Below are 15,673 nucleotides of genomic sequence, written 5' to 3' on the forward strand. Positions count from 1 at the left end.
ATTCAATTTTTTGCACATCTGGGGAATGAGAAATTTTATTTGCAGAGAGCCAATCTATAAGAACTTGCTTCTTATTAGACCAATTTGGAACTTTGTTTAATCGAATAGTGATATGAAGCATTATCAATTATAACAACAGCATTTTTAGGAAGGTTTGGAATCGGTTTTTCTTCTGCCCACTTTTCGAAGATCGTAGAATTCATTTGCCCATGGTAATCTCCAGTAGTTGAATTGGCTTTGTATAGTAAGTTTGAATTCAGTAAAAAAAAAAAAAAAAACATTTCTCCACCCGCACACAAAATTATTATGCACTGCGAGGCATTTCCGGTTTGTAGCACTCCACATTCTTCTTTAGACTGCCAACATTTTCCATAAGTTAAATTACTATCAATCCAAGTTTCATCTGGATACACAATCAGTCTTTTCTCCTCCCTGAAACGTCTTATTGCTCTCGAATACGCTGTTCTAGATAAAACAATGTCACTTCGCTACATGATAAGTTTCCTTTTATTCTGGAACTTTTTAAAACAAAATCTGATTTTATGAAGTATTTTCCTTAAAGTTTCTCTTTTCCAAGAAAAATTAATTTTTTCTTTAAACACAGGAATCAATTTCAGAACAGTTGGGACTCTTTTCTCGACCACATAAAATTCGTGAATAGTTCTTCTTATAACGTCTACATGAAAATCATTCAAAGCTACAATTTCAATATTTTCTTTCTCTGGCGCTTTTTTTTTTAGAAGATTTAAATTTTGGTTACCTTCACCTTTTGATTCCCTACCAATTCTTTTAACAGTCGACCCTGATACGCCTGCAATTGCACTTGCACGTTTTATGACTTGAGAAAGGGGAACAAGGAGACGGCCTTCTGACGATTCTTTTTCGCAGAATATCAGCACATTATTCAATATTCTTTTGCAAGAGCTACTGAAACGTTTAACAACAGAACTTGTTGACTGTACTGGATCCATCATACAAATTAATAATAAAAAAATGCAAAAAGGCGACAACAAAAATCAAGCTACTACTAGTATAACGACAGACAAGAAAGCACGTGATTTAGCATGTTGGCGGCCAATTCGTACATCCTTCATTTCTTTCTCCCCTTCAGCATGAATCGACTATTCTTGGCAAAATGCCAAGGAGAAACATACAAACGGTGAGAATACTATATTAATACATCATCAGTGTGATTTCATTCACAAAAAAAAATAAATAAATGAAATATTGCTGCTGCTGTAATAATATAATTAGTTAAATTAATGATCTATGGCAGCACTGTGTTCCTCAATATTTGCAAAAAAGAACATGAACTGATTTTCGAAGGCAGTTTCATAGACAATTGATGACCTGTTTACCATCATAAGTGTTTAAGTAACTACATTTTTTGCACTTCATTCCAGCTGCCTTCATAGAAACTTCACAAAGAAATTAACTATGTTACTACAACTGACATAATATCCTAGACCTTAGTTGCTTTGTTCATAAAACAACCCACCCTTGCCAGCTAGAAAGTGGGGGGGAGGGGACTTCAGTGCATCATCCCAAATATTAAAACAGTATTCTAAAGTCCATATGATTTGAGATTTATACAGTGCTGAACTAATACATGTGAGAAGTAGTGTCTTGCACAGAAAAGGACACTATGCTTTTTCAATTTGGTAGCACTGAATTTAATGAGAATTAAACTCAACCCACTGGAGAACAACACAAAGGTCAGTAATTTGTGTGAGAATACAACCTTGAAAGATTTAAACATATGGTACATTTGCATTCATACTGTGGGTGGACTGAAGGTTTGATTTCTGCACTGTTTCTAAAATTTGGCCATCTAGTACTCTCTTTCATTTATTATTTATTTTCATTATTTTGTTTTAATTTTATTCTTAATCCAACAGTCAGGGCTGCAAAATATCATCATGACCTGCAAAATCCAAGTCATGTAGCTGTTTTTATTAAATTTTACTATATTCCTTTTGTGTTTTTCATGGCATTTCTCTCTCATAACCCAGTCTAGAAGAATAAGAAATTTTGTTGGGGGAGAGAATGCATCCTTGTCTAACTCCTGTTTTAATTTCGAACTTTTCTGAAAGTTCTCTATTGTGTGTGAAATTGTATTATCCTTCACTGTGTTGATAATCTTACATGGTATATCATAATATGACATTAATTTCCATATCGCTTCTCTGTCAATGCTTTTTGGAAATAAAAAAAAAATTTATATAAAGATTTGACTGCCATTCTATTCCCTGTTCTATTATTATTCTTAGTGTTGCTATTTGATCTATACATGACCTGTTGGCTCTAAATACTGCTTGTGTTTGTCTTAGTTTTTGGTCTATTTCTTTTTTTTTTTTTTTTTTTTTTCTAATATTATTCTTGTTAGTATTTTACTTGTTGTGTTTAATAATGATATTCCTCCCCAATTATTGCAATCTCTCCTTTTTTTGGTATTTTGATCAGTTCCCCAGTGTTTTATTCATCTGCTATTCTTCCTGCATCCAAATTTGGTTAAGAAATTGAGTATATTCACTGTTAAATCTATATCTGCTTTTAATAGTTCATTTGGTATATCACTTATGCAAGCTGCTTTTCCATTTTTACATTCATTTAGTTCTTTTTGTATTTCACTTTTTTTTTCTTCTTTTTTTTTTTTTTTGTCTATTTTTAAGTTTTTTCTTTTCTTTCTGGTATTTGAATTTCTTTTTCAGGTTTTTCTCTATTCATTATCTCTGAAGTATTTTATCCATCTTTCTAATTTCTTTTTATTATTGTTTATTTTATTTCTTGGTTTGTCTTTAATAATATCTCCTCTTCTTCTTTTCTTGCCTGTCATTGTTCTTGTAATATTAAGGCTGCGGGTTCAAATTATTAAGGCTGTTAAGGCTGCTGGTTTGAATCCTGCCATGGGCATGGATGTTTGTGATTGTCTGTGGAAATACTAGTGGTGGTGGAGACAGAATTGTAGAGCAGATGCCCTCCCTTGATGAGTCTTTGGACTCCCTGGAGATGTTAAATAATAATAATATTATATAATGTTTAATATCGCCTCTATTAGCTGCAATTTCTGCTCCTCATTCAGTAGGTTTTTTTCAATAAACTCTTATCTTTTCTTACATTTTCTTAATCGCTTGATGTACTTCATTCTCTTGTAAGCTAATATTCTTATCTTGTATTTTTTTTTTTTTTAATTCCTTTTCTTTGTTCAATTTTGAGTTTTGTGTGTGAAGATATCCATTCTTTGTCTTTTCTTCTATGCACTCCTAGTATTTTTTTCTGCAGCATCATGTTATATATTTTTAATACCAGAACATATTTCTTCTGTGCTTCTGAATTCTTCACATTCTGTCTTGTCTGAGTAAGAACTTCATGTCTATTTTTAACCGCTACTGCATATTCTGGTTGGCCAAGTGGTTAGCTCATCTGCTTTCCACCAAAGGCTGCAGGTTTGAATTCCACTGGGCATGGATGTTTGTGATGTCTGTAAAAATATTAGTGGTGGTGGTGGGTAGTACATGGCATTGGTGTAGTTGGTGAATTGAGTGGCAGAGACAGAGCTATAGAGTAGGTGCCCTCCCTCAATGAGTCTTTGGACTCCCTGGAGGTGTCACATAATAATAATATTTAATTTTAGTTTCCATTTTTTTTTAAGTTTATGTTATACATTCTACTTTTGCCTATTACTTTCTTTGTGTTCATTAATCTTATTTTAATTTCTCCTATTACAAAAAAAAATGGTTTGTATAAGCATTTGCTTATGCTCCCCCCCCCCCTACTAATTTCATTACATTTTTAAAATGTAATGAAATTAGTGGGGGGGGGGAGCATATATTAAAATAGTTTAATCTCTATTTTATTATTTATGAAAATTTCTTAACACAATTTCTTAACATAATCTACATTCCTTTCAATACATTTTATCTATCGCGTAAGGTTTTTTAAAGTACTTCTAAAACCTTTGAGGTTGTTTTCAAAATCATTTTCTCACCTTTGCTGTTATCTGTTGGTTATTTTCAGAATGGAGATCCAATGAAGCCTAGTCCATGCTGTAGGGAGAATGTTCCAAAAATCTCTTTGGTAGTTATATACTGTTGAAGTGAAGGCACTCGTGTGTGGCCTTGCATTATCATGTTGAAAAAGAAGCAGTTAAGCTTCAGTCAGGGTCAGAAGACTGGAAAATCAGTTTAGGAAGTCAGCTATATAACTTGCTGTGCTTCATAATGATAATTTAGTCTCTTAATCCAAAAATTGTTTGTTTTTTTTTCTGTACAGAAACATATTTCACATTTTTGTAACTCAGAAGATGTGTGAAACAAAATTGTTTTAACTATTTTATGGACTAAATTTCTAATCCTGGAATTGGAGGACTTTTGAATTTCTTTACTAATAAAACAGTATTAATTGCACAGTAAGATATATTTCAGTGTCCTGCAACCATGGATATCTATTTTGTGTTTGCACTAAAACCTGGTTCAATCCATTGTTAGCAATAGATTAATTTCAGATTTGTCGGTGTATTATTTTTCACAAGTTGTGTTTACATTGCTATTAATCCCATTCATTATAATTTTAATCTTATTCAAAGTTCCACATAGAAAATTTCAATTATCACCTATCATTGATGAAATAGACATAAATTAAAATTCTAAGTGCACTTCTATATTTGATTGCTTTACTGATTTTCATGGTCCAAGCACAAAAAGTTTCTACTGTTATGTTTTTATGATCCATAGAAGGTTGGGAGCCTATATAAAATTAACCTAGTGTGCACCAAGAATTACAGAAAGCCAAAAGCCTCCTCTTGAGACCACATGTGGTTCATGCTGTTCAAATCCTTGATAAGTGAGGGTGCAGTGTATTAAATTGTCTGGCATTTGAGTGAACTTTCAAATTTAGAGGTCTGCTCTTTAAAGATATATATATATATTGAAAATTACACAGATTTTTGAAGGAAGGACACATGAGTGAAATAGTACGTTACATTTGTTATTTTTATTCATTTAAAATGTTTTTCCAATGTAGGATCAGAGCAAAATTAGGCTAACTCCCAAAGGTAAAAGACCAGAATCAAAACTTATCACTCCAGGTACGTGCATAAATATTTGCTAAATTCAAGCAATAATTAACTATTTTTACAGAAAACTATGGGGTGGTGTTAAAAAATAAATATGATGAATGCTTACTATATATGAATGATGATGTGATTGTATATCTATATTGCTTACAACTTAATGTATTCAAAAGAAATTTGAGAAATTGTAAATACTTTTCTCATTAACATTACAGAATGTGACAACACAGTAAAGAATATTTTCTTGACCCAGTGCAACATCTAAGTGATAATAATGTATTGGGTAGATTGAAACAAGCAAATTGAATTGGCACAAGTTTTTAATTGTCATATAAGTGACAGAAACCAAAGAAACAGACAGCATTAATTGAAAATTATAAAATAATGCTGGATCTAATATCCACTTGACTTATATAATAAAATAATTCTGTTTCAGCATTTGGTACCTTCATTGTGTTGGCTGAAAGGCAGTCTTAATATTCAATACCCAAATTATGCAGCTGCACATTTTCTATTCTATTGTTATGTAGGAGAGGGAGGAGGGGGAAAAAATTAACTGTCAACAATTCAGGTTATATCCATCTCACAAGAAGGTCACTTCATTAACTATTAGTGAAGACTATGAAAGTGCATCAAGATCTTCAAGCACATTAACACATAATTCATTTTTTATATGATACCCACCCCTTCATGGATGGGTATCACATAAAATGAATGAATTATGTGTTAATGTGCTTTAAGATCTTGATGCACTTTCATAGTCTTCACTAATAGTTAATGAAGTGACCTTCTTGTGAGATGGATATAACCTGAATTGTTGACAGTTAATTTTTTTAATTTTACACATCTTAATGCACTTTCATAGTCTTCACTGATATATAAAACCCTTAGCCCACCCATAGAGCAATGTACTATAGGTGTAAACTACTTATAGTACATTGTTCTATGGGTGGGCTAAGGGTTTTATGTATATATATATATATATATATGTGGAAGTCTGGATCAAGGTTATGTAGTAAGAGTTCATCGTATCTAGTTCTCATGTGAAATTAGTGATTTTTATCTGTTTTATTTTTCTTAGAATAATTAGTTTCTTATAGTAGCCTCCGTAGCTCAGTCGGTATAAATGAAGCCCTTTAGTCAGAAAGACCTGGGTTCGATTCCCATCCAAGACGTGAGGATTCTTTATTTGGTCTCTTTCAACTAAAGATGAGTTAGCCAGTCTCACATGGAGGTGGAGGGTTTTCCCTCCCAGAAACTCTGGGTTTTTTATCCTTCAGAACAGGCAAACCAGCCTCACACACACTCCTATAGGCAAAAAAATACTCCCCCCCCCAGCAATGTCAGGCTCTGCGACAAGTCAGTTGGGATTGCACATGCATAAGGTCGCATCATGTGAAAGGCTAACTTCAAATAGATGGGAAAAGGTACAGGAAGAAGAAGAATTAGTTTCTTATAGTAATATTACTACTGACTTTCATGTATTTATAGTATTTGATATATTTTCTCATATCTTTTGTAGAAAGTTTTCACTTACAAATTAAAAATGCTTTTTTAATCAATCGTTTATCCAAGTGTAAGCATAGTTTGCATGTGAAGTATCCTCACAACTAGGCTACTACGTTAAAAAAGACTTACTTAGTTGACTGAAAATGTGAGTTTTTACCACTTTGAAGCAAAGTGCCATTTAAAATAACATGTAACGGCAACAGTTTCCCTCACTTCATGACCGGAACTGGAAGTATCATGCTTGCCAGAGCATGTATGAGCAAAAAGAACATGGTAACTAGTGAACGGCTGAGTAATGGAGAGAGAGATACAGATACGTCATGATGTGGAAGAGTTTTCAGAACAAGTGAGAAAAAAGTTCCATGAGTTGCAGTCTTTCAGAAAGAAAGATGGTTTGGAAGTTTAGTTATTATGTTACAACAATAATTGTAACATTGGAATAACAGTCGTGGAAGAAATTTATAGAAACTTTGGAACTTGATAAATGAAGTTTCTCATTTACATAGAGAAATGTGTATTGGATTGGATATTCAATGTTCCATTAGTACAGTAATGGATGTTTCTGAGATAGTTATAGCAAGTTGATATTTAAGTGTTGGACAATTTTTCCTTAAAAATCCTTCATATAGGAAGAGGGAAAAGATTGTAAATCTGGAAGAAGAAAAGTACTACTATGGTACTAAAAGTACTAAATGGCTACTAGAAAAATCACATTTGTGTGATTTTTCTAGTAGCCATTAAAGGAGAAACACTAAACAGTGTTTGAATTTGAGGATTTTGTCTAGTCTGAAATTTTCACATCTCTTACTATATATAGCAAATCTACTATTATTTTCGAGATTTTTTAAAAGAAAAGTGGTTTCCAGGAAAGGAACTATTTCTGCTGAAGAGATAAAGAAACTGTTTCGTTCAGTTTTTATTGGAAGCACAGCTGAGTTTGAGAGAACAGGTGTCCTTTTTAGATGGCATATTATGGGTCCAGATAAGATTTGATTTGTTTAATCATCTTGTTAGATTTTAAGACAAGTTTCTGTTGTTGAAGTAAAGATCAGAAAATTGTACATTTTTTTTTAAAAAAATGCATCTTATTATTATTAAACTATTTTTTTTTATATTTGTAGAGGTGTGAAGACTCAATTTACTTAATTATTCTTGTAGTTGAGATTGGTTGTCGAGAATAAGTGAGAATTATCATAGCAAAATACATTATTATGATTACATGACACCTCCAGGGAGTTCAAAGACTCATCGAGGGAGGACACCTACTCCACCACTCAATTCACCAACTACAACGAACCTCACCTACCATCATCTACACAAACGCCATCTACTGCCTACCACCACAACTAATATTTCCACAGACAATCGCAAACATCCATGCCCGCAGCAGGATTCGAACCTGCAGCCTTTTGGCTAGAGAGCAGATACGCTAACCACTCAGTCAACCAGGACACATACCTAGATAGCAGTACAGAAATCTGATACCACTGGCAGCCTGTTTTACAAAAGGTGCAATTGATGATAAGAATTTAATTTATAAAAATTACAAATGCCTACAGCCAGCAGGATTTAAATAAACAAAAAAGTTACTTTTTTTATAATAAAACTTTTTTACAAATAACAACACTGTTATGCAACCTTTATTGAGATCAGTGGTAACCAAACCCAGAAGAGATGCAAGGTTGAATTAATGTTATATCCCATATATAAGTAGCAAAAAGATCTCGCCTTATTATTAAAATTCTCTGAATTAGAGATAGATGTAGAAAGTCCTTTCACTCAGTTACAAATTAAATTAACTCTGCCAAGAAATTATATTCTTGTTTAATCCTTTATCCAAGTGTAAGCAAATTTTGCACCTGAAGTATCTTCATGGCTTGTATACTTGTATATACTTATTATATATTTACTTATTATTATATATTATATACAAGTATTATATATACTTGTATATAGAGGCTGGACTTCACATCAGTTGCCTTAGGTCCCATATGGGATATTAAGAGAACATCTTTATACCTAGAAGAATATAGAATTTTATTCAAAACTCCAATATATTTCATCCAGCATAATATGGACATCAGGGAGAAAGATTGCTAACTACATTCAAAACATGATCATGTGCTTAAGACCTTATGGCTTGGTCACAACTGAGTTGATAGAATTATACTATTAGAGTTCCAAGGAACAATCATAAAAGTTGCATAGATAAAATAAAATAATTAAAAAATAAATTATGAACAGTTAATAGTAATCACTTCTGAGGAGATTGGCATATAGTCATAGCAGTTAAGGTTCAGATGATTTAGGTAGTCTCCCTCCTATGTATCAACATCCCATTACAAGAGGCTCTCCAGGTTTTCTTAATCTGATTTCCCCTGAAGACATGGTTAACTTATTTAACTTCACCATCATTGCAGAAAAATTCATGCAAATTGAAGGAGCAGCAGCGGGTTAGTCCTATCTCATCAGCTTGAACTGTTTATTTATATGGAGCATCTAGAAAAACAAATTTCACACAGTTTTTCCTCAACTTTGTATATAGCTGTAATTTGTTGATATCTTTGTGGTCTGGTCCCATTCAAAGTCAGAATTACTTCAGTTCAATGGGGGGGGATACTCTTTGTACTCCTGTATCAAGTTCACTAGCGAACGTGAACCTCCACTGTTTTTCTCCACCCTCTATTACAAGATCAACTCATACAGAATTACCATCTCATACATTAAAGACATTTCAGAGTGCATTTTTCATCCCTTTAAAATGTTAAAGGGACATTACTTAGATCCAATTTCACAACTTTCAAGCCTATTAATTCAATTAGCTCTATGATACCATCTCTAAAAATAAATTCAACCTTTGCTGTTATCTGGAGTCTGTTTAGTTTGATGCAACTGGAAGTTATTCTACTTTGGGCAAACAGGCTTTGTTTCTATATGCCTTTCTGAAACATCTTTCTATATTTTGTTTCTTGGAGGTAATGTACAGTAATGTTCAGAAAGTCATAACAGAACATGGGATTACTAATACTAGCCACAGGAACCTTTGGAATGATGCCAAATTACTACATAGATATTCCCATAAATATGAGCATCTCTTTAAAGAAAGTTCTGAAATACATTGCTGAAATCTCAACCTTAATGATGGATTCTCCATGCAAATAATCTGGGAAATTATTATTAAGACCTATACTGTTTGTTTATGTTTTTATTACATGCACACATGTGCTTTTTTTTACACATGTATGCATACTTCATTTGATCTTAGTATCAGTTTTTACCTGGCTGTCTTGTGTAGTATTCCTCTTTTCTTAATTTTACTTCTTTTATTTCTATTATTTATCTTCTATTTGTTCAAACTACGTTCTTACTCAAATGTTCTACTTTTAACTAAGTATACACACATTTAACACTTATTATAGTCTTTGAGTTTCTATTTGGTTCAATCGCACTTTAAACCACGTGTGCTATTAACTAGCACATGTGGTTTAAACAATAAGGGCTTGCCATAAGGGGGGGGGGGGGGGCACCAATTCGTTTATCTTAAGTAGAGTTGATTTCCTTTTGAATGCAGGGAAAATTTATTTTATACTGTGCCACCCTGCGTTCTAGACAATTAGACAGAGTAACGTCAAGAAATTATTCCCCAGCTTGGCATACTATAATAATGATCTAAACACCTTAATTCTCTCAATTCACTTATTCAATTATACTTTACTATTCGTTGCAGTCGTAGCCCGTATTACTTTAAATGTGTCCCCGCCTTGGTTCGCATTTGAATGAGCGGTACAATGGAAATAAATCAGGCAATTCCATGGTTTAAATTAACAAAACATTTAATTGGTCAAGTTCAAATATTACACAATAAAGAATTATTTCTAGCATACTTTGACTACACAAATAATTGAGAATTCTCAGCTTAATTACACTATACCTCCCACTGTACATAAGGGATTAATTTAGAACAATTAACTCATTTTAAAAACACACAATCCTTCACATATTTCTTTCCTTAAAGGAACTCATATTAATCACAACTAAATATATCATTTCTAATGTCTCACATAGGCCTTCAATTTTCACTTAAAAGTCTCTCTAATTCCTATAGATAATTTCTAAAGTTCTTTCACTTATAAAGCTTCAACTTAGATAGTTCTTTCTACAAGAAACACAAATTCTTCGGGCACAATTATTCAAAATTAACAAAGGTCTCTCTTACCAGGGACTTGGTCATACTTGGCCTTTCCCATGTGCTTCTTGGTGGCACTTTTTTTTGTCTGGTTCTCTTTAGGTGTCATTCATCAAATCGATTTGGCATCGGTCTTGGGGATGGCCCATCTCTTGAGGAAGCTATAGAGTTGATTCACTGGTCACTTAGCTCGGCATGGTTAGAGGCTCACCGATACGACCTTTGCTGGATCAGGAACACATCTACGCTTCGCTACACGATGACCATTGGTTTTCCACGGCTGCTTCCACAAGGCCTCCCGACCTTCGAGTGACTTCCTACGTCTCCGATCACGACACGATGAGACTACCAGATGAGAGATATCTGAGAGAGAGCATTTAAGTCGCTGCAGCTGTTTTTATATTCCCCGCTTTCTTCATTCTTTCTACGTCACTGCGCATGGCAGATTACTTCTTTGCAACAACTAGCGCTAATATGTACTCTGGTGTAGAGTTTCCGATGACTTGGCATTTTCTTCCCAACACACGTGCATAACTCCAGGCTATCTCCTTCCTAAGCTGATTATTTCCACTTGCCTTTGTGCACAATATTTTACAGAATTCACAATTATATTTTAAGAAATTAACAAAACATATCATATAATTTAGTAACTTGACAATTCTTTATACAGTTTATAAAATACATGGATAAGTAAATATCTACAAAATTATTCTGATATGCCATTTGGCAATGGGAATGTCAAATCTTGTTAACCCCTGAATGAAACACTAAAAGTTATAATTTCTTTTCATTTAGGATTTAACACTTGCAACTGCATATAAGGAGAAATTCCATTCTACATATACTGTTCATTGTTGTTTAAATTTTAATTTCCAACTGTATTACACTGATGATGATCCACAACACCTGAATTGAAATATTTGTAGTTAAATAATTTTTCAAATGTATTGCTGTGCATTATTCATAACATACCCTTTTTGGATTCTACACATGTTGAATTTTTAATTTATAAAAAACTAACCTTTACTGGCAGATGCATTTACTCATACTAACTCCATTTAGATGAATTAATAAAATTAAAAGCAAGCTGATGTCTAATAGATACAATGAAATTACCATTAAAAATTATTGATAATTATCACCTATTGGCCAGACTACAGTCCAGTGTGAAAAGAATTTCAATATCCTTTCTTAAAGGAACCTTTGAACAACCTTTAAGCCAACTTGGAAATTTCTTCCCATCTACAAAAGGATGCATTACCACCTCTCTTTTTACCAGGTGTCTATCTCCTCCCAGTGATGGTACTGGCCCTTTTTATTCTGCCTCTTTTTCTTTGCTTTTCTTCCTGTACACTTTGCTCTACTTCTGCTGAGTCTTTTTTTTTTTACTGTCCTTTTTTTCAGACTACCATCACTGAGATCCAGTGCCCTACTTGCCATATTTGTTGTGCAGTATGACCCATGAACATCTGGAAAGGAGGTGGGGGGGGGAGTAATCCTGACAGCCTTTTTTTATTTTGCCAAATTAGAACAGAGCTGAGAATAGAAAGAAGCAGGTGATCAGAGGTAAGAATTGAGATCATGTGAACAAACGAGAAAAACAAGGTAAGGAGAAAATTATGATTGGAGACTATGATCAGAGAAGTACTTAACAAAAGTATAACGAAATCATGTTTTCCTGGTGCAAAAATTAATATTAGTCATGCCATATGGATGCAGAAAGGTAAAGCAAAAGAACTAATTGTCCTGGTCAGCATTAATGATCTGAGAGGTGAAAGTATTCTGTGAAGGAGTTGTTGGACAAAGCAAAAAAAAGAAGAGCAAGAAGGCGAGGATTGTAAGTCTCCTGTCGTACTGTGATGGGGGGGGGAATTGAACTGCCATTGATAGCAAATGAATCAATATTCAGGTTGTGCAGAAGGAATGATGTAAGATTTGTGGACTTATAGTCTGAGTTGAACAGAAAGAAGGATTTGTATGATGCTGGTGGACTGCACCTAAGTGGTTTTGGTGTTAGGTGTCGAGAGAGAGTGAGAGCTTTATTCACCAAGCATGCTGAAGTGCAAATTCAGGAAAATTTAAGCAGTTAAGGTGGATGCAGGTAAATCCACCCATGAGGCAAGTGTTTGAGAATGACCAACAAGTGTGAAATCTAGTCTCTTGACAGAGTAGTCAATTCAGGGAATAAAGGTGACCTAAAGGGATGCTGTAGTTTCTGTATGCTAATGCCAGAAGTATCAGGAACAAGAGGGAGTAGTTTTGGGGCATTGGTTAATACAACTTCGTCTGAAGTTAGTTATAGGCACTAGTGAGCTTAGCTAACAGCAGATGTAATTACAGGGGACAGAATATGAAGGATTAATTAGTATTTTTAGGGAGGATAGAGAAGATAGGATGGGGGAGGGGTACTACTGCTGATGATAACAGATGAATTGCAGCCAAAATGAATAGGAGATAGGTAGGAGGGTTGCTGTTCATTTGAAGTTGTCTGGTGTGAGATCAAGGCCAGTAAGACAAAATATAAAATTGATTGCTAATATAGGCCACAGGGTTCCAGGTAGATCTCAAGAAATCCACTGGCAAGTTATTAGAAGCAAGCGGCAAGTGAATTTTCAGTGTACTTCTAAATGTATTCAAAATATATTATTCTTTGCATAATTTACACTTAATTTTTATTTTAAAACATCTCATTTATTGTCAAGTTATTTGATGACAGACAGCTGCTAATAAATTTATTAAAGGAGTTTTATTCCCAATCAGGAGATAGCATATTTATTTAATTAATAAAATAAGCAGTCAATAAAATCTCAACCTGCTGTACTTCTTTCCCTAATAGTTGTCCTGCTGTCCTAAAAGTTATCAACTGTTATTGTAACACAACAGTTGATAACTTTTAAACATTTTTCTTTTTATACAGAAGACTTCATAATAGCTACTATCGAGTTCCAAAAATCCCTTAGCCCATTTCCATCATACAGTGTTCTCACTCCACACATGCTTCATGCTTTCCTTATGCGTTATGTTTTTGTTTCAGTCATGAAGTGGTAAAAACGAGCCATTGTTGTTTACAGTGCCTTACTTGAAAACAGTAACTCTCGTACACTACACTTCACGTAAGATAAATGTTTTTCATGTCATGAATTCCTTTAAATTATAGTTATTTCCAAATATAATAACTATTGATCATAAAATTTATATGATTTTGATCATATAAACTTTATGATCAAAATCAATGCACATTAATTTAGTTCAATATTAATCTTGCACATGTATCCACTATGCATGACATGTAATAGATAATTATAAAAATAAAAAACTGTGCTTTTCTCACTACATATGTTATTATTATCTGACCTCCATGGAGTCAGTCATCATGGGAGGTACATACTATTGCACACAGTGTTCACCCAACTGTGCCTTAAACTGATTCAATGTGTCTACATTAACAACTCACTCAGGCAATGCATTCCACTCACCAACCACTCTCCATGCAAAGAACCTCCTGCTCCTCACTCCTTTGCTCACACCCTCCTTATACAATTTCCAGTGATAGCCTCTTATTCTATACCCCTCTCCCAATCCATGAAAAATCTCCTCTATGTCAACCTGATAACAATTCCTGACTAACTTATGTCTCTCAATCATATCCCTCCTTCTATTCACGAGGCTTTGCAATTTACATTCTCTCAATCTGTCCTCGTACTCCATTGACCACTTTTGTGAATCTTCTCTCAACCCTTTCTAAAATATCCTTCTCACCATGAAAACCCAGCGACCAAATCTGTGCATAATAATCCATATGAGGAGTGATCAAGGCTTCATATTTCCTTATTGCCAAATGCTATCTCTTCATTCCAGTTTATACCACCATAATTAAAGTTGCTCATAATAATTACCCTTCCTTTGTTCACTAATCCAAGTTGTTTATACATACCACCACCTCACATCACGCTGTCTCATAACCATTGCCACTATTTCCCTCTTTCATGTCAATCTTATGTGGACATAATTCCCCTGCCTCTCTTCTTGTCCTTTCTATCCTCGTGAAAAACACTATATTCTTCCATTTCTATTCCTGTTAGAATATATCATCTTCATTCAACTTCATTTCTGGCATTTGTAAACAAACACAGCAGTTTGTTTTTAGGTCTGTAGCCAGTCCTATCCAAGCCACTTGTTGGTTGTGATTTCTTCACCACATCTGCCTTTGACCAATCACCTTTATCACTGCTTACCACATATATCTGTTCTGTCTCAACTTCCCCACCCACATTGCAATATACTACATCTCCATAAACACATTCACTGTTATGTTACTTTCAACATCCACCCTCTCTATACCATGTCTCCCTGTCCAACCGGACTACTCTCTCCTCGTTTCCCTGTTCCTCTTTATCTCTTATGCTACTACTGTTTCCACTGCCAGCACTTCTGCCTCTTCAGTACCACTCTCTTGATCTTTCACTTCATCTTTTACTTCTGATCTCTTGCTTACATCACACACTGTCCTTCCATCTAGCAACACTTTCTTCAGTGCACTCACTCCAAAGTCATTCAAATGTAACCCATCATGCTGTATAATTCCATTTTTCCCTCAAAACATGCCATACATCCACAAACTGCACTCCCTTCTCCTCACACAGCTCCGTTAACATACCATTCATGATTCTGGCTCTCTGTCTCAACTCATTACTGTCATACCTCAGCAATACACTGTTATCTTTCATTCTTCTCAATAACCTCCTGATATTTGCCCTCACATACTCCTTATGTCCACTTAGCTCATTTGTCCTCATAACCGCCACTAATTCTCTTGTATATAATCTCATTAATAAAATAAACCTATTATTATAAATAGAAAAGTTAAAACTAGTGCAATTTAGTTACATCTTTTTGTATATCTAGGT

The 15,673-nt window shown here is 34.0% G+C and overlaps 1 protein-coding gene across 4 annotated transcripts in view; it reads left to right on the forward strand.

The window, feature by feature from the left end:
• LOC150096530 (uncharacterized) overlaps window positions 1-15,673 on the forward strand; it is a 295,354-nt gene that overhangs the window by 224,148 nt on the left and 55,533 nt on the right. For all 4 annotated transcript variants that reach the window (XM_090408208.1, XM_090408206.1, XM_090408207.1 and 1 more), the window contains one exon: window positions 5,023-5,086. In XM_090408208.1, coding sequence (XP_090264334.1) covers window positions 5,023-5,086 — 64 coding nt within the window. The remainder of the gene's footprint in view (window positions 1-5,022; window positions 5,087-15,673) is intronic.

This window comes from Typopeltis vanoorti, chromosome 18 (assembly GCF_054136105.1).
Source record: "Typopeltis vanoorti isolate ZY-2024b chromosome 18, IOZ_Tvanoo_1.0, whole genome shotgun sequence".
Lineage (NCBI taxonomy): Eukaryota > Metazoa > Arthropoda > Arachnida > Uropygi > Thelyphonidae > Typopeltis > Typopeltis vanoorti.